Raw genomic sequence first — 27868 nt, 5'->3', positions numbered from 1 at the left:
TCAGCCTGGAGGTGACCCTTCAGAAGCGCAGTGAGGGACCCTTGTGGTCGGAGCTGGTGATGGGCGACAGGAGAGGAGAATATGTGATGAGTGATGAACAAGCCGCCCTCATCCACGAGAGACTGACACACCTGACCTCCGAAGACCTGGTGAGACTATTAATTCATTTTATCTGAAAGCTGCAGGGCTCAACATGAAGGAAAATCTCTGATCTTTTATTCTTACATTTCTGTTCGATATGTAGGATCATTTTCAATTCTCGCCAAAGCATTTTTAAACAATTTTTTTGCATCTTTTTAATTCACATTTTAGCCCTTTTCCCTTTTTTTTAGATTTTTACTTTTATAAAAGAATGTTTCAGATAATATTCTCTTCTTTCCAATACTTTTTAAAAACTTTTTTAAAAGTATATATTTTATGGTTTTTGGTTCTTGCCAATAGTGCATTTTTTATTATTATTGCTGAATAATTTAGGTCATTTCTGTGTCTAGGCAGTAATGTTTTTTTGTTTGTTTTTTTCAAATTTTTGTTGAATTGTTAAGATTGTTTCCTCCATTTTTTCTGTTATAGTTTTGTTACATTTTACAGATTTTTTCTGATAATATAACATTTTCTGTAGAATATTTAAGATATTAAATAATATCCAATGATATATTCTTTTTTTTTACATTTTTGTTACAATTATTATTTTTATTTTCTTGCATTAACAAAACAGCAGTACTTGACGATAATGAATTTCCTTAATGTTTTTCACATTTGTTGTAAGTAATTAGAATTAGTTTAATTTCTTTCCAATGCTGCATTTTTACATTTATTGTTGAATATTTAAGATAATATTGTTCTTTCAATATTGTTTATTTATTTTTAACAAGTATTTAAATTTTTATGTCTTCCTAATACTCACTTTTTAAAAATAATTAAGAAATACATGTCTTATTATTTTCTTCCCTGCCAATAAGACATTTTTTTATTGGCAGTATTTTATTTAATTTTTTTTACATTTGTATTGAATTGTTAAGATTTTTTCCCCTAATAATTCCTTTTTTGCATTTTTGGTAAATTTTAAATATTGTTTATATTAATAATATTTTATTTTTTTGTCGACTTCTTAATATACAGTATATATCATTTTTTAAGTAAAAACATATTTATATTATGGTTTTCACTCCTTGTCAATTGTGCATTTTTTCTGTTTATTGTTGAATATTTAAGATTGTTTCTATATCCAGGCAATAGTGTTTACTTTAGTTTATATAGTTTATTTATTGTGTATTTTATTTGAGATATTTTTTCTGATAATTTTTTTTTTACATTTTCATGGAATTGTTAATTTTTTCCCCAATGATATATATATATATATATATATATATATATATATATAATTTTTTTTTTTTTTACATTTTTGTAGAATTTCAAATATATTTTTTTAAAAATCTTGTAGTTTTTTTTGTTTTACATTTTTTGTTGAATTTGTAAGATATTTAAGTTTACTTCCAGTATTTTTTTTACATTATTGTTATATATATTAGGACAATTATTATTTATTTTCTTGCACGAAACAAAAAATCAGTACTTGCCATTAGTGGTTTGATTTCTATTGTTAAATTTTGAAAATCATTTGTTTTTTCCACATTTATTGTTAAACAAATAGGAATATTTAAATTTTTTATTTTCTCTTACATTTCTAGTTGAATATTTAAGATTGTTTTTTACTCTGGCCTGGGTTGGAGGTTTTCTCGTGACCTCTCATGGATTTCTTTTTGGAGTCACCTCCTCTCCTCTGAGACCTCCCTCATCTCAGCCTCTTCCCTCTCCAGCTGTTCTGAGCCCACTTCCTCCCGACGAGCTGAACTCATCGTTTCCAGAGCCTCTTCCTCCTCTCCACACTCGCCCTTCGTTAGAATCACCTGGGGCCACTCGTTGCAAATGAGGCCTTTTCCATGTTAATAAATGCAACATGAGCATAACCACATCCTGTCATGATTCTCCTCCTTCCTGTCCAGAATGGAAACGCCGACAGGGACAAGCCTCCTTGTAACTCTCAGGAGCTGGAGGACTGTGATGGGTTTCCAGAAGACAGCTCCAGCCTCACACACTTTGATGAAGCATCACTCAAGCCCACTCAGGTGGTGAGTAACTCCCCTCTCCTTCACTGGTAAACACTCTGATTCTCCAGCATTCAGGTCCGAGCCCTCCTATTTGACATCTTCAGACGTTTCTGTCGCTTCTTTCCATCCCTCATTAACCTCAAGTGCACAGTCGGGCCACCTGATGCTCGCCGCCTTGATGAGGCCACGGTTTTTTATTCCCTGCTGAGAAAGCGGGAGCTGGTACTGCCTTTAAACAAGCCACTCGACCAGATATCTCCACAAAGACGCAGTAGCAAAGAACAGACGCCTCCTTCAGCGCTCGTCCTCGTGGATAGAATAGTAAGAAGCTCACAGGTATTTTTCACAAAGAATATCGTCACAGAGGAGCAGCAGGCGTTTCGAGGAAGAGGTCAGATCTCCCAAAGGACAGATTTGCTGTCTGATGTCCATTTTTTTTGTATTGTTGTGCAGGTCGTAGCTGAGTCACAGATCAGCTCTTTACTCTTTATGAGCCATTGTGTTTAGAGAGATTGATGCTATCTCTGCGTTGAATAAAAAGAAAACGCTCTGCATCAATAAGCCGCCTTTGCTTAAAAAACCTGTTGAAATGGAACAAGTTTTCTTCTGGGGATTTTTAAAGGCCAAGTCAACACTTTGGAAGGTGTACAAACCTTCAGGCGCTTTTCTGTTGAAGGTTAAATCTGAAGGTGTGCAGCTTTTCTACTGATACCATTTTACCTTGGTCTAGGTTTAGGCTACTTTTTCCAAACAAAAACATCAACAGATGTCTAAAAACTTCCAAAAAAGTTTAAACTAACCGTTAATGACCTTAAATAAAGAGAGATTCAGCAACCGTATGGCTTATATCTCACCGCAAAGTGATCGGAAAAACATTTTAGTGAACTGTTCTGGTAATAAAATAGACACGTGTTTTTCGGCCTTCTGATAAGGTGCAGTCGATATTTTCACGGCCAGTGTTACAAACTCCTCAGTAAGGAAAGTAGCTATTGGCTGTCCTAAAAGTCGCTAGAAGTTGATGATGTCATCGCCTAATTTGTATATTTTCCTGTTTGCATGTAATTGTAATCAACGTTGTAGGAGAGAGGAATAACGGTGTGGGAGAGACAAAAAGTGAGTGTAAAACACTCAAAATATGTTTTTGAATTAGAGGCTAAATGCAGTGATTTATTTTGATATGACAGTGAAGAAACATGTACATCCTATTCTGTAAGCCAGGAATTATGCTTACTATTTTCACTGTTGTTTGTTGATCCACTTGTTAATTGGCAAAAAACAAAAGGATCATTCAAAAGGATACTAGGAACTGATTGCCACACACCTTGCCTGTCTGTTTTGTCACGGAAATGTGAAAAAATAAAAGCAAAATGGCTCTCAGATGTTCTACTAGGGTGTGGGATCACTGTCCTAGTTTATAAAAGCTTCATGTAAAACATTTGGCTAGCTTGAGATCGATTAGCATCATTGAAGTTTCAATAGCTAGTCTACAATACTTGAAGTGTGTATTATCTTCAAAAAATTGTACCATGTATAAACAAATGCTAAATATGCTTAAAAAAAGACTCGGATCCTAAGATCTTGACAGAAATGTTGAAGTTTTTGGTCTCGGCACAAACCTGTGCTCGATTAACATTTGCGTTTGTTGTCTCACGGAAACATCAAAAAAGCTGCAAAAATAATTGTTAGATGTTCTACAAGAGTGTAGGATCACTGTGCTAGTTTTTAAAAGCTGAATTTAACGCGTTTGGCTAGCTTGAGATTGGTTAGCATCATAGAAGCGTTTGTCACAGTGCTCCTTTGCTAGCTAAACTCACAATTAATACTACAGATAATCTACGATATTTGAAGTGTGTGTGTTATCGACAAAAAATGGTGCTGGGCATAAACAGATACTAAGATCCTACGATCTTGTTAGAAATGTTGAAGTTTTCGGCACAAACCTGTGCTCAATTAGCGTTCACATCTGCTGTTTCGTGGAAACGTGAAAAAAACAGCAAAAATAGTCATTAGATATTAAACTGGAGTGTAGGATCATTGTCCTAGTTTATCCAATCGAGCTCTTGTGCGATTTCGGAACAAGATTTGGTTTCTAGCGTCCTGAGATTTGGATACAGACCACAACAAAGAGCGATCGCCAGGTAATGTGGAGGTTTTCGTTCACTTCTCATCTCTAGTATGTTGTGGGACACTCGTTGAGACTATCCAAGCCGGTCAGTGTGGGGGGAAAAAGCACGTTAGGGCGGACTTTGACGCGGGGGGGCCAGCTGCACCATACTTTTCACTAGCTGAGCTGCTAGCTGAGCTGCTAAGCTGCCTGCCTGGCTAAATACTGGAGCTATGTCGAAAATTCATTTCTCCATCACTCACATGTATGAAATTACATATGGAAACAGACCCCAGGTTGAAAAAAAACGAAGTTCCCCTTTAACTAACTAAACTCCCACAATGACGTCTGCTTGCCTACACAGAAGTGCCCACATCTTCTAACCGCTATGGTACTAAACTGTAAGAGATATTGCAGTTAATCCAAAATACTTAATGTGGAATGTATTGTAGAACGCAGTATTGCGTATTAACAGATAAGAAATATTAAATGACTTGGATCCTTAGGTTGTGAATGTCCAAGTGACTGATATCGGTACAAACCTGTCCTCGATCAATGTTTACATCTGTTGTCATGTACAAACATGAAGAAGATACCAAAATAGTCATCAGATGTTTTACTAAGGTGTAGGATCAGTTCCTAAGTTGATTCCACCTTAATTTAACATTTGCATGCTGGTCTCATGTTGGTCATTCTCATAGAAGTCTTTGTCGTGGTGCTCCTTTTGTCGGATTTTGTAAAAGGCGACATTCATTTCAAGCACGTTGAGGGTTTTTGAAGTTCAGAAGGTTAAAATGTAGTTTTGTGGCTCATCCAGTGGTGAATTCATCCATTTGGTTCAAAAGTAAAGGGATCAGCAATGTTTTTATAATTTATCGTTTATCCTAAGGCGGATATCAAGATTCAAATATCATGACAAGCCATATAAAGCTTTTAATTTCACTCAACAATGCAAAATAGCAGTCGGTTTTATGGTATTGATATTGTTGTTCAAGTGATTCAGGAGCAGTTTAATGGTAGAAAATACTTCCTGTGGATGATCTGAGCTGCAGCTCAGTGGTTTAAGTCTACGACTGAAAACGCTCTGATGTGAAACCAGATGATGAGAGGAGGACAGAACCGACTTCCCTGATGAGCTTGTTGTGTCGCTAAATGTTGTAGCTTCAGAGGAAGCAGCTCTCATTTTCCCTTTCTCTGTGTTTTAATGTCAGAAACTGCCACTACTGTGTATTTGTGCAGCAATCTACCATCTGGAATCATGATATTGTTTCCTTTCTCTGGAGAACAGAAGATAAACATCATTCAGTGACTGTGTTCTCGCTGATAGGACCTCTGTAGTTATCACTGCCAGTTATCTGGCTGGTCTTATAGGATTGAAACTCAATAAGCGGCAGAGGATCAGCAGTCAGAACTTTCAAAATCAAATTAGAGCGAAAATAAAATACAGGGAATTGCAAGTTGGGCCTTTAGGCTTCAGTTGAAGTGGCAGACTTTGTATCCAGGCAGCCATACAGGGCCGATAAAACATATTCACTCCACATGGAAGGTTTACATTTTTATTAGTTGTCTACGTTGAGGTCAATTTAATTTGATTGTTTTGTCAAGAATTTACAAGAAAGACTCTTTCATGTCAAAGTGAAAACAGATTTCTACAGAGTAATGTCAGTAATGAAATATAGAAAAGCCTTTTTTTTATCAAACCTTTTAGCTTAAATCAACACATTTGCAGCCAGGTGTTGCTGGGAATCACACACTTTGTGAAATTAAGATCATCTGAGATCAATGAGTGTTTCTCAGTGATTTTAATATAAAGACTCCTTTATCTGGAAGGTCCAGTCACTGGTGAATCAGGACTCCTGGACAGAACTACACCATGAAGACTAAAGAACACTTTGAGGAACTCTGTGAAAAAGTTGTTGAAAAACATCAGTCAGAGGATGATGCAACAAAATTTCCAAATCACTGAATATCTGTTGGAGTCCAATTAAATCCATCATTAAGGAATAGGGCACTAATGTATAAGTCTGTCAAAAACTGAGTGACCGAACAAGAAAGGCCACCAAGACACCTATGACTCCTGTGAAGAAGTGTACAAGTTTCAGCTGCCAAGATGGGACAAACTGTTCATACAGCTGTTGTCTGTTCTTCACCAGTTAAAACTTTATGGGAAACAAAGGCTCTGCTGGAAAAAGTTCATATTACATCTGGACGAGCGTTCACCAGAAAGCATGTGGAGACTCTGAAGTCAACTGGAAAAAGGTTCTTTGTTCTGAGGAGACCAGAATGGAGCTTTTTGTCCATCAGACTAGATGATATGTTTGGTTGACATCAAACACCAAACTTCATCACAAACATACCATCCCCACTGTGAAGCACGGTGGTGGCAGCATCATGATGTGAAGATGCTTTTTAGCAGCAGGTCCTGGAAGGCTTGTAAAGATAGAGGATAAAATGAATGCAGTAAAGTCTAGAGAAATCCTGAAGAACCTGATGCAGTCTGAAGAGAACTGAGACTTGGAGATGATTTGTTTTCCATCAAGACAATGAGCCGAAACAAACAGCCAAAGATACTCATGAATTGCTTTATGACAACAAGAGGAATGCTCTGGAAGCAAGTTAAAGTCCAAACCTCAAACCGAGAATTTGTGACTGAGCTTGTAAATAGCTTGTCAATCACGACATCAGTGCATCCTGACAGAAGAATAGGGTGAAACTGCAGCATCCTTGAGTGCTATTCTGTTTTGTTGATTCTTTGACTCAGTCGGCAGCAGCCTTCACCAGAAGCTGTGAAATGATGGAGATTTGCAAGCATTTAATCAGGAATGCATCACAGTGAAGTATCAGGCCTGTATCGTTTTTCTGCTTTTTAAAAGTATTGGGAGATTTGTTGCTGCATCAGGAAGAAAAATTGCGTCCTTTTCTTTCTCCAAGGTAAAAACGTGCATGTTTTTTGAATAGTAGGTAATCTATTTTAGTTAGAGGAAAGAACAGGCTTACTGGCTCACAGTCCAAACATGGATTATTAATGCATTTTTCATTTGTGTTTCAAGGACGTGATGGGTATGCTTTCAAAATTTGCATAAAAACGCGATTAGAATGCCGCATGACACATTCGTAAAAGCACCTGTTTAAACCTCACCTCTGTGTTTTGAAAATACTGAATAATGAGTGAATGTTTTTCTTCTCCCGGAGCAGGTATATGACACATATAACAAAAACTGTGTTCATCTGTGAACGTTGCTAGCATTCCTCTTTCACTTTTCTCCGTTTCATTTGCACAAAATAATTTCTATGTTTATGGCGAAGAGTTCCCCCGTCACAAAAACACTCGGAACAGTCAAAGATGAACCCTTTCATTATGTAATGAAAGCCTAATAAGCTGTGAATATACGGTGCAGTGGTTCTGCTCAGGCAGTGATGAAGGGCTTAATGCGAATAAAAGCCCTTTAATGTTTTGCCGTCCATTTACTCCTCAAATACTACAGCTGGACGAGCTGCTGCCCTTAAATAAGGTGGATTGTAGTCACTCTGGTTCCCTTTTGAAGGACGGCAGGGTGTATTGGTTGCACATGTGTGTTAATGTGTTGTTGCAAAGAAGTGTGTACAGAATGTCATCCGGGAAGCCTTACCTTCCTGTTCTTCAGCTCCCAACCTCATTGTATCCGCCTTGATGCTTCCGCCGCTCGCCTGCCCACCAGGATACACGCTGACCTTCTTTTTATGAAACCTTTCAGCTTAAAAGTTAGGCTCCTCCTATTAATTTGGCACCTTTGCTGATGAGGTTTAGATCCCTGCTGAAAAGACAGAGAATGATGCTATATGCGTTTCTCAGATGGAAGCTGAGTCATATCCACCAGCCATGTCTGCAATACCTTTTACAGGGGAATAGGTCTGAACATCTGGTACCTGTAGGGCATTAACAGCTTATCGAGGCTTTCTTTAGAAAAAATAGATTTACAAAACTTTAGGAAAGTTTTCTTTTGTCATTTAGTGAAAACACTATCTATATCCAATGTGAGTCATTTTCACAATATGCAGTTTGTATGTTGAAAACCAGGAATTGAAGATGTTAGTTATTGTAGGAGCTTCAGTATGAGAGAGGAAACGTCTTTAAGAACCTACAAGAGTGAAATTCCTTCAGGAACCTGTAAGAGAAGTCCAGTTTCACCTCATGTAGAGATGAAACGTCTTCAAGAACCTGGACTTGTCTGGACTCAACGATAGGTGAAACATCTTTAAGAACCTACAAGAGTGAAATGTCTTCAAGAACCTATAAGAGAAATCCAGTTTCACCTCATGTAGAGATGAAACGTCTTCAAGAACCTAGAAGTCCAGTTTCACCTCACGTAGAGGTGAAATATCTTCAAGAACCTGGACTTCTCTGGACTCAACGATAGGTGAAACATCTTTAAGAACCTACAAGAGTGAAATGTCTTCAAGAATCTATAAGAGAAATCCAGTTTCACCTCTCGTAGAGATGAAATGTCTTCAAGAACCTATAAGAGAAATCCAGTTTCACCTCTCGTAGAGATGAAATGTCTTCAAGAACCTAGAAGTCCAGTTTCACCTCACGTAGAGGTGAAATATCTTCAAGAACCTGGACTTCTCTGGACTCAACGATAGGTGAAGCTTCTTCAAGAACCTACAAGAGTAAAACATCTTTAAGAACCTATAAGAGAAATCCAGTTTCACCTCTCATAGAGGTGAAACGTCTTCATTAACCTAGACTTCTCTGGACTTGTTTTGTAGGTTGTTGAAGACATGTCACCTCTACGAGAGGTGAAACTGGATTTCTCTTATAGGTTCTTGAAGACTTTCACTCTTGTAAGTTCTTGAAGATGTTTCACCTCGTAGAAGTGAACCACATTTCTAGGACTATGAACTTTTGTTTGGGACATATAATATGATTAACACTTGTTTATTCCAAACTGCAGCAAGCTCTACTATCTCCAGTTTTGGGTGAAATAAGCCTTCAAAAATGAAAGTATTTGACCAGAAAGTACAATTTGGTCAACAGTAAGAGGCTCCACCTGGTGGAATAACCAGATACTACAGCTGATCTATTTATTGACTTCATGTAGAGAATACAGGTTTTGTACATCTTTTAGAGCTCGTGGAGCCTCAGTACACCCTACCCTCTAATACTACATTTACCCTCTAACACTACGTTTACCTTCCAACGCTACATTTACACTCTAGTACTACATTTATCCTCTAACTCTACATTTGTCCTTGAATACTACATTTACCCTCTTATGCTACATTTGCTCTCTACCACTACATTTAGAAAAAATGAATTAATAGTTAGAGATGTTTAAATGGTCAGATAAGATATTGTAGAACATTCTCCCTGCATACTGTTTTTTTTTTTTTTTTACAGATATCAAGCCACACATTTTTGAATGGACAAAGTTTTTTTTTGAGAATAGGTGTTTTGCAGACAAAACCGTGAACTTATTTTTTGTGGAGTGGAAATTTTAAGAGTTTTGCTGCTGGCTGAGAGTTTGAGCTGTCAGTCTTTACGCTCCTCTTCTGGCCTGTTTGCTGCTGCTGAATTTACCTGCAATTTCCTGCTTGGATGAGCCACAATCTTCACTGTCAGGGTCTGAGCTCTGAACCCCATCCAAGTTTACACCTGGAAATTACTATCAAAACCCAGTTAGGAGGGCAGGGTTAGCACAAGGTGACAAAAATATTTTGAAACTAGCAGATTTCTGCATATTCCCACCAGACCAGCTGTTTCCTCTAAACGTTTGTCTAACTAATAATTACTACAGGTCTTTAGAGCATCTGTCTCTGGTATGAATGGAGGTTTTTACCCTGTTAAAACATCCATATGGTGTATTTTTTAATGTGCTCAAAGACACATTATGACTGAAATAAGCAGTCAATGCCACAGCTGAGCATTTTCACCTTGAAACTAGAGTGTACTGACAACAGTCTCAAAAACAGATTAAGACTTCTAGGGTTTCATATGTTTTCAGCTGGAGCATGTTTGTCTGACTTACTTTAAATATTACTGATGTGTAGTATAGTTTTATCGTGTTTTAGCAGAATAGTGGTGAGCTGGTGTGCTTCAGCTGCAATGAAAGAGAGACAGGGATTACATAGATCTGCACATTCTAGAGAAAGCAAAGAAAATCTAAGTGATTCTTTTGATTAAAAAAAGAGATTATTTTCATGACTTGAAAGACACAAGTTAGGAACTTTGTAGCTTTTATTCAAAATAAGTCAACCAAAATATGAATGAAATATCTTAAAAGTTAACACCATTAAATTAGCTACATTTATATCCAGCTGTCTTTGAATCTTCTTCTTCTTCATCATCTTCTTCTTCTATTACTTTTACTACTTCTTCTACTACTACTGCTTCTTCTACAACTATATCTTTTGCTACTTCTTCTACTACTACTTGTTCTTCTTCTACTTCTCTCTCCACTACTTCTTCTACTACTACTGCTTCTTCTACAACTACTATATCTTCTGCTACTTCTTCTACTAACTTGTTCTTCTTCTATTACTTCTTCTACTTCTCCTTTTACTTCTTCTACTTCTCTCTCTCTACTACTTCTTCTACTACTACTATTCGTAATACTACTACTAATACTTCTACTACTACTTCTATTACTATTTCTTCTTCACCTACTTCCTCTGCTACTACTTCTACTACTACTTCTTCTTCTTCTTCTACTACTTCTACTTCTCCTGGATTAACTATGAAAGTTAGACTCACTGCATGAATTGTTCACAAAACTGTAACGTTGCAACTAATTAATTTACAAAAACAAACTCTTTAATACTCCCAACCGCACTATTATACACTGCTCAAAAAAATTAAAGGAACACTTTTTAATCTAAGTATTGCATCAAATCAGTCAAACATGTGGGATACTGATCTGGTCAAGTAAGTAACTGAGGGGCTTTTTAGTCAACTTCAGCTGCTTTGGTGTTCATGAAATTAACAACAGATGCACTAGAGGGGTAACAATGAGACACCCCTCAAAACAGGAATGAGTTTACACATGAAGGCCACTGACATTTTATTCCCTTCTTGTGTTTTCTGGCTGTTTACTTTATCAATAGTTTGTTTAGTGTATTGTACATTAGCTGTAGTACCTGGTTGTGCCAACATGTGGAGCCTTCTACTGTCTAGAGAGATTGAAAACTGCAGTTTCTTTGCTGTGTTAAATACTGTAGAGATTGAAGGAGGAGGTCTCTGCAACTACGTTTTTTTTTTTTTTCAAAGGACCACTACGACAAAGACTTCTGTAGCGTTTATTGACTCCTGGTCAAAGTTCACACAATTAAAAAATGAGCTGAAAGTGCCAGGACAGCATTCTCGTTGGCTAATAACCGATACCCTGCAACGGGTTTTGCGGTGAAGTTTACATTCTTAAAAATGCTTCCTCAGCGTGAACGAGGTTTGCTGGACTAACATTATTATTATGGAATTATGTGATAATCAGTGTTGGTTTGTCTGTCTGTTAGTCTGTTTTTGAATAGTGTTGCCAACGGATTTGGATGAAATTTTCAGGGAAGGTCAGAAATGACACAAGAACCACCTCATTACATTTTGGCAGTGATGCAGCTTATAGTCTGGATGCACAGATTTGTTAAAGATTTCTGTATCTTTGCCAGATAGCAGCACGGTGTCACTGGAACCATGACAACAAGTAAACACTACATCAGCTGTCTGCTGATGATCACATGATTGTGATCCTACTACAAATCCACCACTGAGGACTTATCAGGACTTATCCATCAGAGATGATACAAGGAACAACTGATTAAATTGTGGGGGTGTTTCTGAGTCTTATCAATTCCCGCTGCTTACTTAGGTCACGCAATGTAGTATCCGTACATAATGTACACATGCAGAACACACGCCTGTGCTCAGCGCAAGGGCATTTTGTTTGTGGGTTCATCTATATTAAATTGTCACATTATATGTTGCTGTGATTTCTGATTATCAATAACTAATAAACAAATGCTGCATTTCTAAAGAAAAAGAAATGCTGCCTTTCTGACCATGCCATGTGGCAGAATGAACAGCCTTGGTAGTGTTCTGTGCTCTCTGAGTGCTGTTCTAGTTTTAAGAACTAATAAATTGTTTTTTTTAACGTAACCGACAACCAGTTGACAAAAACTTTACATTTCCAAGCCCCAGCACTGATGAACTCTGGCATCACCTGTAATGAATAAACCATATGAACTTTAGTCATTTTATTGTGTAATTATGACCTTTTTAGTGGTTCCAGAAGGTATATTTTTCCTTTTCTTCTTAACTACTCTATAGACTAGAGAGGGAAAAAAAGAATTTACTGCTGCTGGAAGACAAGCAGCAACTTTTTATGTTTTCCTGCTCGTTATTCACTGCACCAGTTGACGTCACGAATCAATCAACGCACCTTAAATGTCAATACAACAACGCTGCCCTTTTGTTTTTTATTGGCGATTTTGCTTGACCTTTAATGTTGACTGGATCCTCTAAAGTATATAAATTTCAACTGGATGCAAACTGAGGCTATTAGGAGAAGAAGAAAGTTTCAGGCCAGCAGCTCTACATGCATGGATTTACTGTACAACATACCTTTAAACACTCTATTGTGGTAAAGATATTTGAAGTTGAAATTCAAAAAGATCTTCAGAACAATGCCTTAAACTACAGCAGAGATCTTTTCCTCGTTCTCGTGAAACTCTCTGTTTGAAGTGATGGTTGCTGGTTTTTCACCACCGAGTTCAGTGTGTGAAGATACAAACATGGTGTGAAACTGGCTTCTTCTCAGGTGTCGCCTCTGTAAACCAGGACAAGCCAATCAACATCTTACAACAGCAGGTTACTGAGAGCAGGTCCGATCTCTGGGAATGTTCTGAGAGTAAAACTGATCATTCCTGATTGAAAGCCTTTGAGACTAATTAAATCCAAGAGGCGGGTTTTACTAACATACAGTTACGATCATTTACCAAACTGTCAGCCGTCATTTATGAGCGTCATTTGGTGCAACAGGTTTCTTTAATGTCAGAAAAAATGACAAAATCCATCATCTTGGGCAGCAAAGAGTGAATTAAAAACCATTTAGTCCTCCCCCGGTTAAGGCAGCAGGCAGTGTCCTTCCAGGAACATGACGGCAGCGATGATGAAGATGACAGATTTGGCATTTCAGCCGTTATTACAGACATCTGGCCTTCTGTACAGATGCGTTTGTTTTTCGCCTTCGTGCTGATGCCAGCCTCTCGGTTCAAGTCTCCATCTACAAAACCGATAACCCTTTTGATTAAAAAAAATAAAGAAGAATGTTCACTAAAAGCTTTTTTCCCCCAAACTGAAAGCAAGTCCGACTAATTTAAGAGTACTTTCCTATACAGAATACAATTACAGAACCTCATATGGTGCATTCATTGTGTAGACTCTTACAGCCAGGAAACAGACTGTCAAGTACAGCCATGAATGAACATTTCTACTTCTGCACATCTCATGCTGTTCCTCAGGTGTTGGATAAGAGGATGTAGTGAAAAGCTTTTGAAACAGCAATGAAACTGGACCTTGTGTTTTTCATCAAACTGCTGTTTTCATAGTCAAAAATTAACCTACAGAATCAGTATTTGTTCTTAGTATATAATATCTGTATAGAAACATACATTTTTCCAATTAACTGGGTCAATGTCTCAGGTTAGAATAGATATGTAGGATTTTCATAAAGATGTTTTCTTCAGTGTATGAGGTGCGATCTAAAATTCCAAAGACTGTATCTGGAAAAATCAAAAACTATTCCAGATATAAATTAGGCTGTCGTCCATGTCTCGTGTTTTTAGTTGTCCTATATCAGAACAGTGTATACCATCAGAAAATTGTAAGCCTGTGCCTGTTCAGCTGTCTTTCCTATCAAAATAGTGTCCTGGTGCAGCGCTACTCTGCTCCCAGTGCTCCTGCAACGCTTGAAACGCTTCCTGGAAATCCTTTTATATAAACCCGAGCACTATCTGCACAATCTCAGTGTCAAAATCAAATTAAGTATTCATAAAAGTTCCAAAGAATGTTCCTGTAAATATCAAAAACTGTCCAGATTTGAACTTTGCTGCCATCCCAATCAAAATAGTGTCCTGGTGCAGTGCTGCTCTGCTCCCAATCCTCCTCCAACACTTGAAACGCTTCCTGGAAGTTCCGTAATGTAAACGTGTCAAGCACCATCTGTGATCTTCTAAAGTGTGTCAGAACAGTGATTCTTCAATTTAAATGTTATTTCTGGGAAGAGGAATCATTCCTCAGAAGCTAACTTTAGCAATTAGCATAAAGACAAGTTGACATAACCAGACTTTCTTTAAGCTAGCTTGATAACAAAACCTAAAACCCAATCAGAGATGATGGGTATCGCAGTGGTGGTTATCAGCTTTCTTTGCTAACATCAGTTTCTGTGCACCATCTCATAAACGAGACTCTTCTGCACAAAATTGGCCAATGCCATGCCGCCTTATTCAGTCAACAGGTTGCTATAATGGAGAGATATGAAGAATATGAATTTTTTTAAGGATTGAAAGCAGCACTGAATGCTGACAGAAAACCACTACTGATGTAAGTCAATATATTTATTCTCCCACTCAGTCACTCTCAATGCAGCTGCACATTACAACCCAGAAATTCTAAATTTAATTCATTTAAACACGATGCTCATGAAGTGCATTTGAGTCTGAAACTGTCCCAGGAGGGAGACAGGGAATTTACTTTTATTTTTCACCAATTTGAGGAGAAATGAATGCAATTGATTGAATATTGTGTGATAAATACCAATAGACTGACCCATTTTCTAATCCTTGTTCTATTAGCTGAGGAACAGCAGTGGACAACAGGCACAGCAACACGTCAAGAGCAAACATAGCAACATATTTGTGCATTTTCTGCATCACCAACTGGATACGTGTGGTTTCCCGTGGCAACAGGAAGCATATAGTGTTTTATGCTATTGTGACTGCACGCATTCATTCAGTGGAATTCATGAAGCTCAGTATTGTGTTAGCGGATACGTTACTCTCTGCAGACAACCCTGTGGCAAACAAAAGGCAGCTTACAGGAATTATATCCAGTAAGATACAGTAGAATGGCAGTGCAGTCTGATATTCAGGCTGAGATGTTTTGGTATCTTGTCACAGTCTTTCTTGATTACATTCATTTTCCCCTCTAGTGTTTGATTAAATGCATAAAAACTCCTCTCTCTGGTAGCAAAGTTAAATATTTAGAAGTTTTTCTTTGAAAATAATGTGTCCCTGCCTTTAAAAATGACTTAAAATTAACTGCTCTGGGTCCACCAGCTCACCTACGACTCTGTGAAACTACTTTAAAAGCCTTTAAATTTGAATCCATGGTATTAAGACTGTCGATGCTACACTGTGGTGGTGAACAGCACATAAACACCATACTTAAACAAGGAAAAATCTCCATAAAAACTTGATTTTTACCACGTAGACATCTTTAAACATCCAATTTACAGTAGGTCCTCGGTTTACGACGTCCTCGCCCTACGGCGTTTTGTGGTTATGTCGTCATTTCCCATAAATTTATTAAGTCATGTTCCATCATTCCGACGTACGGTGTTTGCGACGTTAAAACAAATTTCATCCAGGAACTAGTTAACGAGCAGAGTGGATGGTTACGTCATCACACAGCGCTATATGATGAAGACGGCTTTGTTTACATTTGCCAGTGGTACAGCACATTGGATTGTACTACATTCGCTTACTTTTGTTTGTGTTGTTTTTTGGAAAATTTTGCCCTTCATTATGGCTCCCAAGCACAAGTCAGAGTCTTCTGATGGCAGTGCTTCGAAGAAAATGAAAGCCATCTCAATGGAAGTGACATTATCTATAATAAAATGCTCGGAAAAGGGCAAAAAAACAAACATCGGCCGGTCCAGGATTATGATTTTACCACTGTGTTAGCGCAGATCAGTGACAGTAGTACCTATGTACATATGTGAGTTCCGACTTACAGCAAAAATCATGTTGTCGCACCATAGGAACTCCGAACCCATGTATTTTTTATTCCTATAGCTCCATATCATGAACAACTGGAACCAGACGTCCATGTGACTCGACCAGTTGGACTAGTCTCCTCTCGGTCCAACTAGCTGAGGCAGATGGACTCAATTAGTTGGACAGAGAGGAGACTGAAAAGATGAGCAGGGACAACTAGATAGACAACAAACACCAAGCAAATTGGTGAATACTGAAAGTACAGGAACATGAAACTCCAGAACCAGATTCCTGCAGAAACTTACAACAGGAAGTTAATTTATTGTTGCATTTAAAGGTACGGAGAGAAAATGAAAGTAGAGGAGCTCAGCATCTCGCAGGAAGTCCCACAGCAGCATAACTAAGACAGTTCAGGGTCGTCTGAGCAGCTCTAACTATGAGCTTTGTCAGAAAGTTTTAATCTCAAAAGTAGAGAGTCTGTCTGCTTCCTGAAGCCAAACTGGTTCCACAAGAGAGGAGCCCGATATCCGAAGGTTCTGCCTCCCATTCTGCTTTTAGAAAGTGTAGAAACCCTAGAGTAAGGCAGCAATCTGAGAGTTTCTGTTAGCATAACACGACACTATGAGGTCTTTGACATACAATGGAGCTGGTCATTTAAAGGCTTTATATGCGAGGAGGGTAAATTCTGCTCTGGGAGCCAATGAAGAGAAGCTAATGTGTGGGCAAATCCCATCTGTCTTGGTGGTTCCTGTCAGGTTTTTCAACTTAATTGGGAAATCCTTGTAATAGTTGAGCCTAGGAAATGTTTTTAAGTGCAGAAAAGACATCATTCGTTGTATTTTTAACTTTTATTATGAGAACACGCAAACTGTTCTCATACTACAAACAGAACCTCATCCTGTTGTATATTGTAGCTGCATTAAATACATTTAAGAGTCTTGCAGTGGAAATAAGAGCTCAACCTGTCTTTCATATTTATTCTGAACAGCTTAACTCGTGTTGCAGGTAATAAATAATATTACACAGGAATCAGCAGTTTAGATTCTGGATTCTAAAGGATAATCCAGTGCTCCTGCTGGCAGGTAAATCCTTTTTATTCAACAATGGCTTAGCAACGAAAGTCAAGTACAATAGTGATGCCGCCTGTGTTAAAATCTTGTGGTACATGCTTATGTTTTGTGGTATTTGTGATTCCTGTAGCTCGTAAACTAAGACCTCCAGTGTTCAGTATGTTTCAGACACAATGTGCAGGACGGCTGCTGCTGGAAAAGGTGTGCAGGGAAGTAATGAGATAAAAGACTCATTGGATTTCTTTTCTTCTTTTTGAGAAACAAGCCACAAAATGTCAGTCAATCATTTTCTAAAACCTCGGCCAGGCAAATGGACAGCTGAATGTGAGTCACACAACAACAAAGCTTAGTCACTGGCTGGGAGAAGAAAAGCAGCGTTTTGTTCCCAGGTGATCTAATTCTTGGTAATTAGTTTCCAGTTCCCATATTCTTCTATTCAAAAATAATGGTAAGATAGTAGAATAACCAACTCCCACATACTGCCCAGCATGTAAAAGTTCATCACGAGGCGGTTTTCTTTTAAAAAGAAGACCATGTGTACAGGGTGACCCAAAAAAAAAGTTAACACTCAGTTGATTGCTTGTTTAAAAGCCATTTAAGCATCTCTAACTAGGTTTTCATGTTCCAATGATTCCTTAAAGTCTCTCAATGCAGCTAGTAATCTCTCTTCTCTCAAATTCATGTGCTTCTGTTGAAAATGAAGAAAACTTTAGCTGTACTTGAACTGCTGCGTGCCGGTCTGACACCTACTGAGATTGCAGCACAGTTGGAAATATCCAGATGTGCAGTCTACAAAATTAAAAAGAAGCGGAAAGATACTGGAACAGCCTCACGAAAGCCTGGGTCTGGTCGTCCCCGGTCTGTGCGGACCAAAAACTTGATTGACAAGGTCAAACGGCGCATCAAGACAAATCCTGTGACGTCCATCTGGATATTATGAATGATAAAGTCAAGCCATGGATCCTTGCTAACTACCCAGATGGGAATTATGTGTTCCAGCAGGACGGAGCACCAGCACACACCTCCAAAAGGACTCAGGAATGGTTGGATGCCAACTTGCATGCATTCTGGTCCAAGGATATGTGGCCACCCCAGAGTCCAGATCTCAATCCCCTGGATTATAGCATATGGACAACTGTGGAGGACAGTGCCTGTAAGAAGCCCCCCCCCTTCTGTGCCAGCCTTAGAGAAGATGACGGCATCCTACATAAAGAAGACCTGTCAAGCATTCCGCAGGCGCCTGCAGGCTGTTGTGACACATTGGGGGGACACATTGAAAAGTAGAATCTACCGTACATGGTCTTTACAGCGATGTATAATTTGTGAATAAATTCTAATTCTAAGCTGAATAAACATGGTATTAAAGTTGTATTCTGCCAGTGTAAACTTTTTTTGGGTCACCCTGTATTAGGTCACATTTCAGGCTTTCAAAAACGCTTTAAATATTATCAGACACCCCAAAAAAGGAATAAAGGCTTCAGGTTGTAAAACGGCTGCAGTGAAGATTTATTTTTCCACAGCCACTAGTTGTCTTTTTTTCTTTTATACTACGATTTTTGAAATTCTACATTCAATAGTTAAAACTATTTCAAATGTCAGGTTGAAAATGTAAATTTGACAGTTTCCCTTTTGTGTCCACTTTTGGCAAATTAATTCAAGTTTCGTGTGTTTTCTTCAATGTTTCAACTTGAATGATGCAAAAAAGGATTCCTTTTACCAGAACTGAGTAAACTTTGCTTCTAAGATGTTCTAAATGTGATATTTCGCTCTAAAAAGTCACAAATAAATAAAAAATCAATGAGCAGTTGCTGTCCCCGCCCCTTTCAGGAAGAAAACTCTGTAATTAACAGTGCTGAGCAATGCAATTGACTTTACGGCTGCTAAAATCAGAAGAGCTGGACTTTCTGTCATTTCTAACCTTCCATCTAAATGATTATTTTACATATATGGTAGAAACATATATTCTATATATATATACATAAATATGTATGAATTTACAACAAAGCTGTTGTTTTTAACTGTTAGAATATTAGTGTACAATATTTTGTTAAAAAAAGAAGAAAAAACAAAAGAAGATATTTTCGCTGATTTAAACACAATAGTAATTTTGACAAACTGCTGTGTAAAAATGCAGATTTTTAGATGTGGACAGCCTGTTTAGTTTTGGCCTTTTTTCTGTTTAACGTGTAAAAAAAAAAAAATCCTGTGATTTTACTAGATATTTTCTGTAATTTAACAAAGCAAAAAAGACTGAGAACATCTGCAAAATAACATAAAAATTATGTAGCAGTTTTCAGTCCTTAATATTCACAATTTTTCTTTCAGATAATGGCGAATATATATATAAACTAATATTCTTTGAGCGGATTTAAATAGAGTACAATAGTGTAAATCTATGGTCACTCATTGTAAAACAAAGACTATTTGTAAAAGCAGAGATTTTTAATTTGGACATTTTCTAGCATTAATGTGCAAATTAATGCTTTTTTTCCTGTGAACTTTGTAGGTATTAATTGTAATTTTACTAAATAGGGAAACTCTGTAAACTAACAGTAAATTGTTTAAAAAACAATTTAAAAGCATTATTTTTTTCCCCAATGCAGACCTTTAAAACTGCACGAATGAATAAAATCAATCTTGTATTTTACGTTTAGCATTGATTCCTGACAGCAGAGTGGACTTTTTTTATTCTACCTGAAATTGGCACCTATAAAAGCACTATTCCATGTGACTTCAGTGGGTTAACAAAGCAGCTAAAACGTCGGTTCTGGTGGAGTTTTTAAATGTGAGAAGCATGTAGAAACTAAACACCTCCATTGTTTGGTGTGCAGCAGTATGTTACTCGTATGTCTTAAAAATAAAGCAGTCTGCAGATTTAATTAACCCTTTAGAATCATAATATATGTTGAAAATTGTCTCTTTAAGTTGGCAAGAAATGTCTGATTTTAATCAGTATGAGAGCAAATTGTTAGCAGTGAAAAGAGGAGGAACTTATCAATTAATCGAGATTAATTAAACCTGCATTCTCACTGTGACACACAAACATTTTATTTAACCCTTAGATGCAGAAATGGGTAAAAAAAAAAATGAGCCGGTGAGGTCCTTTTCTAGCAATGTCTTTGTAATGAAAAGTTTTTATCATTTAATATTCTTAAAAACATGTTTATATCATTCCATTTAAATTCTTAAGAAACCTTTTATACTTTTAAAGTAATTGTAATATTTGTATGACTGCCCCAAGCTCTTTATCGCTGATACTAATCTGTTCTTGGTTTTCTTGTTTAATCATGAAATCATTATTGTGTGGGCGAAAATATAATACACACATTACTCTCAACCAAAATGACAAAAAAAAATGCTGTTAAAAACACATTTATTCTTATACGGATAATTTTTGACTCATTTATGTAAGAGCGTCTGGTCCAATCACTCGTGCATCTAAAGGTCCATTCAGTTAAATTCACTGCACTTGTTCTTTTGTCTCCATTGTTTGTTTTTTTGTTCAGAAATCATGACTCGGCAGCAGCCTTGTCAGTTACCTCAGACACACAAACGTGCAGAACCGAGAAAACACAAGTGGCAGCAAAATGAGTTTTAGAGGAGGAGGGATGATGACGGCTCGCTGATGGCTTGTCATCAGCCACCAACATATGGGCTGGCTTGTGTGGAATTTTCAATGCCTGTCAAATGTGCACTGAGACGGGGAGGACAGCCTCCGTCTGATTCGAAGGACGTGGGCTGACGAGAAGCAAGGGATCGGTGCTCAGATGTCGAGGAGCGATTATGTCACGGCAGCGGTCATTTTCTCTCTAAAGACAAGTGGAAGTGACACTAGAATAGCAGCAGACCACATGGGGAGAGAATTACGTCAAGCGTTCATCAGAGGGAGGTGGAAGTGAGATACATGGATGTTTATAGTCATTACATACTGAGCTTTTACCCTCAGTGATGAATACTGACGTGGAGAAGACGACAAAACAAAAACGTTTCCATTTATTGATAGAATTCACCATGTAGGAAGGATTTTTACCTACTTTTATTTTCATGCAGTCAACACAAAGGACAAAAATGGGAGCAAAATGCCTAAGAAATATATAGAAATAGACCATATTGGTGCCAAACAGATAAACTGAAATTTATAATGTCGTAAAACTGAGAGTCAGTTAAATGCTTAGGAAAAACAAATCCTTTCTGTTGTATATGCTATCCCTACAAATATATCACAATACAAGCCTTGCTGCAGAACAGAGTTGAGCATAAAATGACGATTAAAAACCCCTACGTACACCAATTTTGTTGGTTTTACCAATGAGTCACATCATTATTTTGTCAAAATGTCTAAAAACTGGAACCTTGTTTTGTTCAACTCGCTACACATCGATTTCCACTGATGTTAGAGCCTCAGGAGTTGGTGAAACATTGACCAAAGACTATATTTTTAGTAGAAATATGGATCCATCCATACATAGTCACTTACAGGAAATTTCTAGGGTCCCAAGATCACCCTTATTTGAAAAATTTGCACTTTTTTCTATTTTCTAGGGCCAATAATTATATAATAATTATTCATTATTATCATTTTGCTCAGTTTTGACACATTTTATACAAGCTTTATCACATTTTGAGTCATTTTGGACAAATTTCAGGTCAAAATAATAAAAACTGACTTAGCACACATCAGTTTCTACTGTTTGATGTAGCCTGAAAAGTTGCTGAAATGTCAACCAAAGACTGTATTATTCGTAGAAATATGGATCCATCCATATACATTTACACTTACAGGAACTTTGTGGAGACACAATACCACCTTTGTTTGACAGTTTTGCACTTTTCCACCCCGTTTTCAAATATATATTTGGGAACATTAAGGCAAGAACAATTCTCATATGTTGTTACATATCAACATGAAGGCAACATGGAAGCAGCTTGTAACTTTGCACATAAAATGACAACAAAAAGCCCCTATGTAAACCAGTTTATTTGGTCTTACCAATGAATCACTTGATTATTTTGTCAAAATAACAAAAAACTGGAACCTTGTCTTGTCGAACTTACCGCACATCAAATTTTACTGACATTAGAGCTTCAGAAGTTGGAAAAATGTTGACCAAAGACTGTATTTTAGTGGGAAACATGAGTCCATCCATATATATATATATATATATGTATATATATATGGGTCATTCCATGAAATCGGTGCCTTTTGCGTCCCCAAGAAATAATCAGTCATAAAATTATGATAACATCAAATTAATATTTCATTTAAAAATATAACATTACCCTGTCTTCTCTCCTTAATATAACATCAAATTAAAGTCAATGAAATGTTATTTTAATTAATTTAAATTACTTTCATGCTGATGAGGGTGAGGTTTTTGGCCTGTCCCTCACTGTTATTGTTGTATGTGTACAGGACTTTTCATTTGTAAAATGTAGGCAAAATGTTAAAATTTTTACATTTACATGTAGTTTAAAGTATGATCTTATTGTAAAACAGTGTTTTTGGTAATAATAATATATATTAACCATTATAAATTACCAATTTATCGGCGTCCCCTGATTTTGTGTCAACCCTGTTACCCTAACTAAAAAACCCTATAAAATAATGGTACATTCCAGATTTGACAGGATTTAAAGGAGGTTGCATCATCTCGGAACCAGGATGCTAACAGCTCATTAACAAGTAAGTTTCTCTCACCTCTGATTTGGTATTTTGAAGTTTTTTCAAGGTTTAACCAGGGGGGACAAGCATACAACGTCAATCCTGTTACCAGTTTTTAACATATAAACATAATCAATTTTCTATTTTTCAAAATATAATCAATATCTACAAGTAATTATCTTTCAAAGTACATAGCTTGCACTTCAGCTAGCATTTATTTTAGCTAGCTACAAGCAAATTAGTTTAAAATGGTCAACCCTGTTACTGTCAACCCTGTTACCTTTCCACAGTAACAGGATTTGACATAATTAACAAATATTAAATAACACAGCCTGAGATGGCACAATATAATTTCCTGTCATTTTAGACCTTCTGTGATTCCTGGCTACTTAAAAAATAAAAATTAAATATAGTTTAAATTTTACATTTTCAAAGTTGAAAAGGCACCGGTTTCATGGAATGACTCATATATATATATATATATATATATATATATACATACACTTACAGGAACTTTCTGGAGGTCTAATACCAACCTGTTTTGAAAGTTTTCAACTTTGTTTACTGTTTTCATGAACCAGTAATTATTCATTTCTATTTATATGGGCAATTTAAAGTCATTTTGGACAAATTTTGAGTACTTTAGGACAATTTTGAGTCATTTTAGACAAAATTTGAATCATTTTTAGAAAGTTTGAAGTCAAAATATCTAAAATGTGGAACCTTGTCTTGCAATATTTGCCACAAATCAAATTCTACTGATGTTCGAGCCTAGCCTAGCCGCGCTAGACAACCCACGGCCACGAATTTAATTCTCTGCCAGGGTAGGTCTTGAGGTTGAATGCTCCTAAAACTGGCCGACGAATCACCATGAAGTGTAGAGTCAGAAGATGGGCGTAACTAAGTGACAACAGAGGCGCAACGATTCTGACAGAAACAACCGGAAACAACTAGCCTAGCCGCGCTAGACAACCCACAGCAACGAATTTAATTTAGTTGTCTGTAATATACTTGAGCTTCACCCATTGACTGTATAAATAAGGCTTCACCGAACTCCCTCATCCTCTAATTTCCGAAGCTCTTGGAACTATGTCAGCCTATTCGTTGTGCTGATTGGTTGTATACCTACCCAATTGCTGCAGAGTGATTTGAAAGACAACCTTTTAGCCCGCCTCCCTCCCTGTCGAGAGTTCCTAGACCCTTGCGTCTTCAGACCTGGGTCTAGCGCGGCTAGGCTAGTTCGAGCCTCAAAAGTTGGCGAAATGTCGACCAAAGACTGTATTTTTAATAGAAACATGGGGCTCCAGTAGCACCCTTGTTTGCCACTTTTGCCCATTTAAATTCCATTTTGTAGTGCCAGTTGTCTCTACTGGAGCCATTTAATCAATTAGGTCTGAATGAAACTGTTCTCTCTGTGTCCTCACCAAATTTCATGTCTATAGGAATTCAATTCTTGTTGATATTCCCAAATAAGATGCTATTTTGAGGCAGAAAATACAAGAGTTCTACGTCTGATAACATATGAAATTGTCAAAATTCACTCAGAAGATCTTAAAAGGTTTAGTTTTTGGGTCCCAAATAAATAAACAGACAATGGAGCAACATTGTATTTCTCTGGATCAATCAGATCTGTTAAAAATGACAATGCACAGTGGATCTAAAAAGATTACTGGAAGTATTGAATCCTGAAAATTACTTCCTGGTTTTTGAGGGTCAAAATAGAAAAATTCCCGAAACTGAAGAAATTCTCAGGATATTTTACAGAACTCAGTTTTCCAAATATCGATTGATCTCTCATGGTTTGCTTTTTAAAGTCAGTCAATCTGATGGACTTTGGGTGAGATACACAAGTGATGGGGAAAGTAATTCAAGTATTCTTCATACAGTGGAGGAAGTGCAAGTTACATCAAGTCTAGTGTCCTTGAAGTGCTTTGTGTCTCGACCACTGAAACCCAACCAGCTCCATTATCACTTCATTACACAAACTCTCCTTTTCCGTTCTCATATCAGTGTCTCACAGCGGGATATTCTTGACCAGAGCGATTTTAATTCACACCAACGTTCGTCTCTCTGCAGGTGAACCTTGGCAGCCATCAGTATCTGTTCACAGTGGATGTCAATCCGTCTGAAATGCCGTGTCTCTGCCTCCGACACGATGTGGACGCTCTGGTGTGGCAGCCTCGACCTGAACAGCCCGGAAACATGTGGGAGCACGTCGCCACCTTTAACGCCCTGGGTAAGAGCTGACGCTAATAACACCTCTTATGATGCCTTCAGTCAGGTACATCTGGAAGTCTCATTTAAGGTGTTAGAGACAGTAATGGACTTTTTATTACCGTCATGTGTGCTTGTTTATGCAATCTTCCAGTCTGTCAGTCATGTGGCAGGATGGCAACAGATCAAGTCTTGCAGCTGAAAGTGTTGATCTCTAGAGTTTATTCAGAATGATTAAAAAAAACATCAAAAACATCCAGTGAGCGGCAGTTCTGTGTACAGAAATGTCTTGTTGATTGAGTCCAGGATGGTTGGAGCTGACAGAAAGGATACAGTAGCTCTGATAATCACTCCTAACAACTTTTGCTGAGCATCAACCAGCCATGTTTGGTTCTACTCCTGTTAGCCAAGAACAGAAATCTGAGGCTGCAGTAGAACCAGGTTCAACAAAACTGGACAGTCAGAGATGAAAAATATAGCTTGGTCCGATAAATTCTCATTTCTGCAGAAGGATGCAACATTTCTTCAACAGTAATAAGCAGCGTTACCACTCAATGATTGTTATCGCAGTTTGAGCACTGTTGACTTTTGTCTTGTGCTGATATTGCTGTTTAAGTCAACAGAAACATGATTTGGGCTGCAAAAGTAGCTCTGCCGCAGATAGAATTTGATTCGCAGTCAATCCTCACTGGTCTAAAGTCATGTCTCCAGTTTGGAGGTCCTTAGGCATCACAGAAGTCTCTGTCATGGTGTCCATTGCTAGCTAAACTCCCACAATGCTCTGTACTTGCCAACATGAACTTCCTGTAGTCTGAATGACACCTCCTCTGGTCTCTACAGTATTAAACAGTAAGAGGCTCCACCTGGTGGAACAATCAGGTACTACAGCTGATCTACAATACATTTACTAACGTCATGTAGAGAACACAGATTTTCTACATCTTTTATAGCTTGTGGAAACTCAGTACATTCTACATCTAATACTACATTTACCTGCTAACACTACATTTACCCTCGAGCACTACATTTACCCTATCATAATAAATATTGGCTTGTTAAAAAAACATGTTGACCACTGATCTTTTTAACACAGCTTTAGTCCCATATGTATACAAATACAATCCACAGTCCAGATAGTGAATAAAAGCTTTATCAGGTATGTGTCCTTTAGTAAATGGCCAGTCTATTATTTGTACATATCTATATATATATAGATGGATGGTAGGCTTGGGCGGTATCCAAATTTTGATACCGTCAAACTTCCTTCACATTTTACCAGGGTATACATTATTACCATGACTATTACTGTTACTGGCTTTTGCCTTTACGTTCGAAAATTGAATACTGGCAGCAGTGAGTGGGTGGTTGATTCGGAGATGCGTCCTTAGGTTAGAGGTGTTTCCATCTTTTGATTGCAGAATTTACAAATTGCTTCATCAGTATTTACCGGCTCTCCTTTCTCGTTTGCCCAGAACCCGAAATACTCCCAAACTGCAGAAGTTGTGTTCTTTCTTGACACCAAGTCACTTCGTGCAGGATCTGCCATCTTCCCCCCTCTCTCTCTCCTCCGCGCTGTCACGTGACGACATCACGTTCATAAACTTTATGGAAATTCTCCAAAAGTAGGGTAAAACATAACCGTTTAAGTAAAACTGAAAATTCAACCACATATAAGTGCTACTGGACATAGAATCAATTTTAGGCATTAAATTACTTTTATTTAATTTTTAATCCTTATGTTAACCTTTCCTGCTCAGCTCCTGACCGTGGTCAGGAAGCCCAGGGGAGGACAGTTCTCCAGGGCCGAAGTTACTGTTGTTACTTCGGGGTTAACCCCCTTCACTTCCTCAGCAGTCGTAGAAGGCAAAGACACAGGAGCCCGGCCTTATTGAAGAATACTGCAGCCTTTATTGTAAATTAACAGCAGCTGAACCATACAGTCGCGCTAACCCAGCAGCTACACACCTCTTCTCTCTTCCTCACCGAGCCGAGTCGTCTTCCTTGCTCGCGCTGCATTCAGGGTCGCTCGGACATCTCACTCTCCCCCTCTCTCTCTCACACACACGCACACGCTGCTCTCTCTCCCTCTCTAATAATGGAGCCACACACTCTCATAACACTTATCTCCTGTATAAGAGCATTGCATTTTTTTCATAACGGTATTGGAACTGATACCGCTGCTATTTTTAAACACCGGCAGTATACGGTATAACCGTAATACCGCCCAAGCCTAATGGATGGATATATAGATATATATAGGATTGATTTTATTAACTTTAATGTACTTATAGAGTGTATAATTAGAAAATTGGTATTAGATTGGGAGTCTGTATTGGAAAGTATTAAATATTTAATAACTGTGATCGGCTCAGGTGCAAAAATTGAATCAAGACATTTCAATTTTACACACAATGTCATTTTTTTTAAAGACAAGAAACTGTGTCCTTGTGTTTACATTGGAAAAAGAAAAGAAAATGTGGAGAGACTAGTGAGGGAGGCTACCAAGATACCTATGACTCTTCTGAAGAAGTTACAAGAAGGAGAGTAGTAAGGGAGGCCACCAAGACACCTATGACTACCCTAAAGAAGTTACAAGAAGGAGAGTAGTAAGGGAGGCCACCAAGACACCTATGACTCCTCTGAGGAAGTTGCAAGAAAGAAACTAGTGAGAAAATGTGGAGTTCCTTTTGAAACATTTGAATTATTAGTCAGGTCACAGGAAGCGGAGGTGATTGGGACTCTCTAG

The 27868-nt window shown here is 37.7% G+C and overlaps 1 protein-coding gene across 4 annotated transcripts in view; it reads left to right on the top strand.

Annotated features, from left to right (window-relative positions):
- nudcd1 (NudC domain containing 1) overlaps positions 1-27868 on the top strand; it is a 117844-nt gene that overhangs the window by 42504 nt on the left and 47472 nt on the right. For all 4 annotated transcript variants that reach the window (XM_051955520.1, XM_051955519.1, XM_051955517.1 and 1 more), the window contains exons 7-9: positions 5-149; positions 2004-2129; positions 24985-25144. In XM_051955520.1, the coding sequence (XP_051811480.1) occupies positions 5-149; positions 2004-2129; positions 24985-25144 (431 nt within the window). The remainder of the gene's footprint in view (positions 1-4; positions 150-2003; positions 2130-24984; positions 25145-27868) is intronic.

Source organism: Acanthochromis polyacanthus, chromosome 11 (genome assembly GCF_021347895.1).
Source record: "Acanthochromis polyacanthus isolate Apoly-LR-REF ecotype Palm Island chromosome 11, KAUST_Apoly_ChrSc, whole genome shotgun sequence".
NCBI lineage: Eukaryota > Metazoa > Chordata > Actinopteri > Pomacentridae > Acanthochromis > Acanthochromis polyacanthus.
This window is presented reverse-complemented; position numbering and strand designations above follow the sequence as displayed.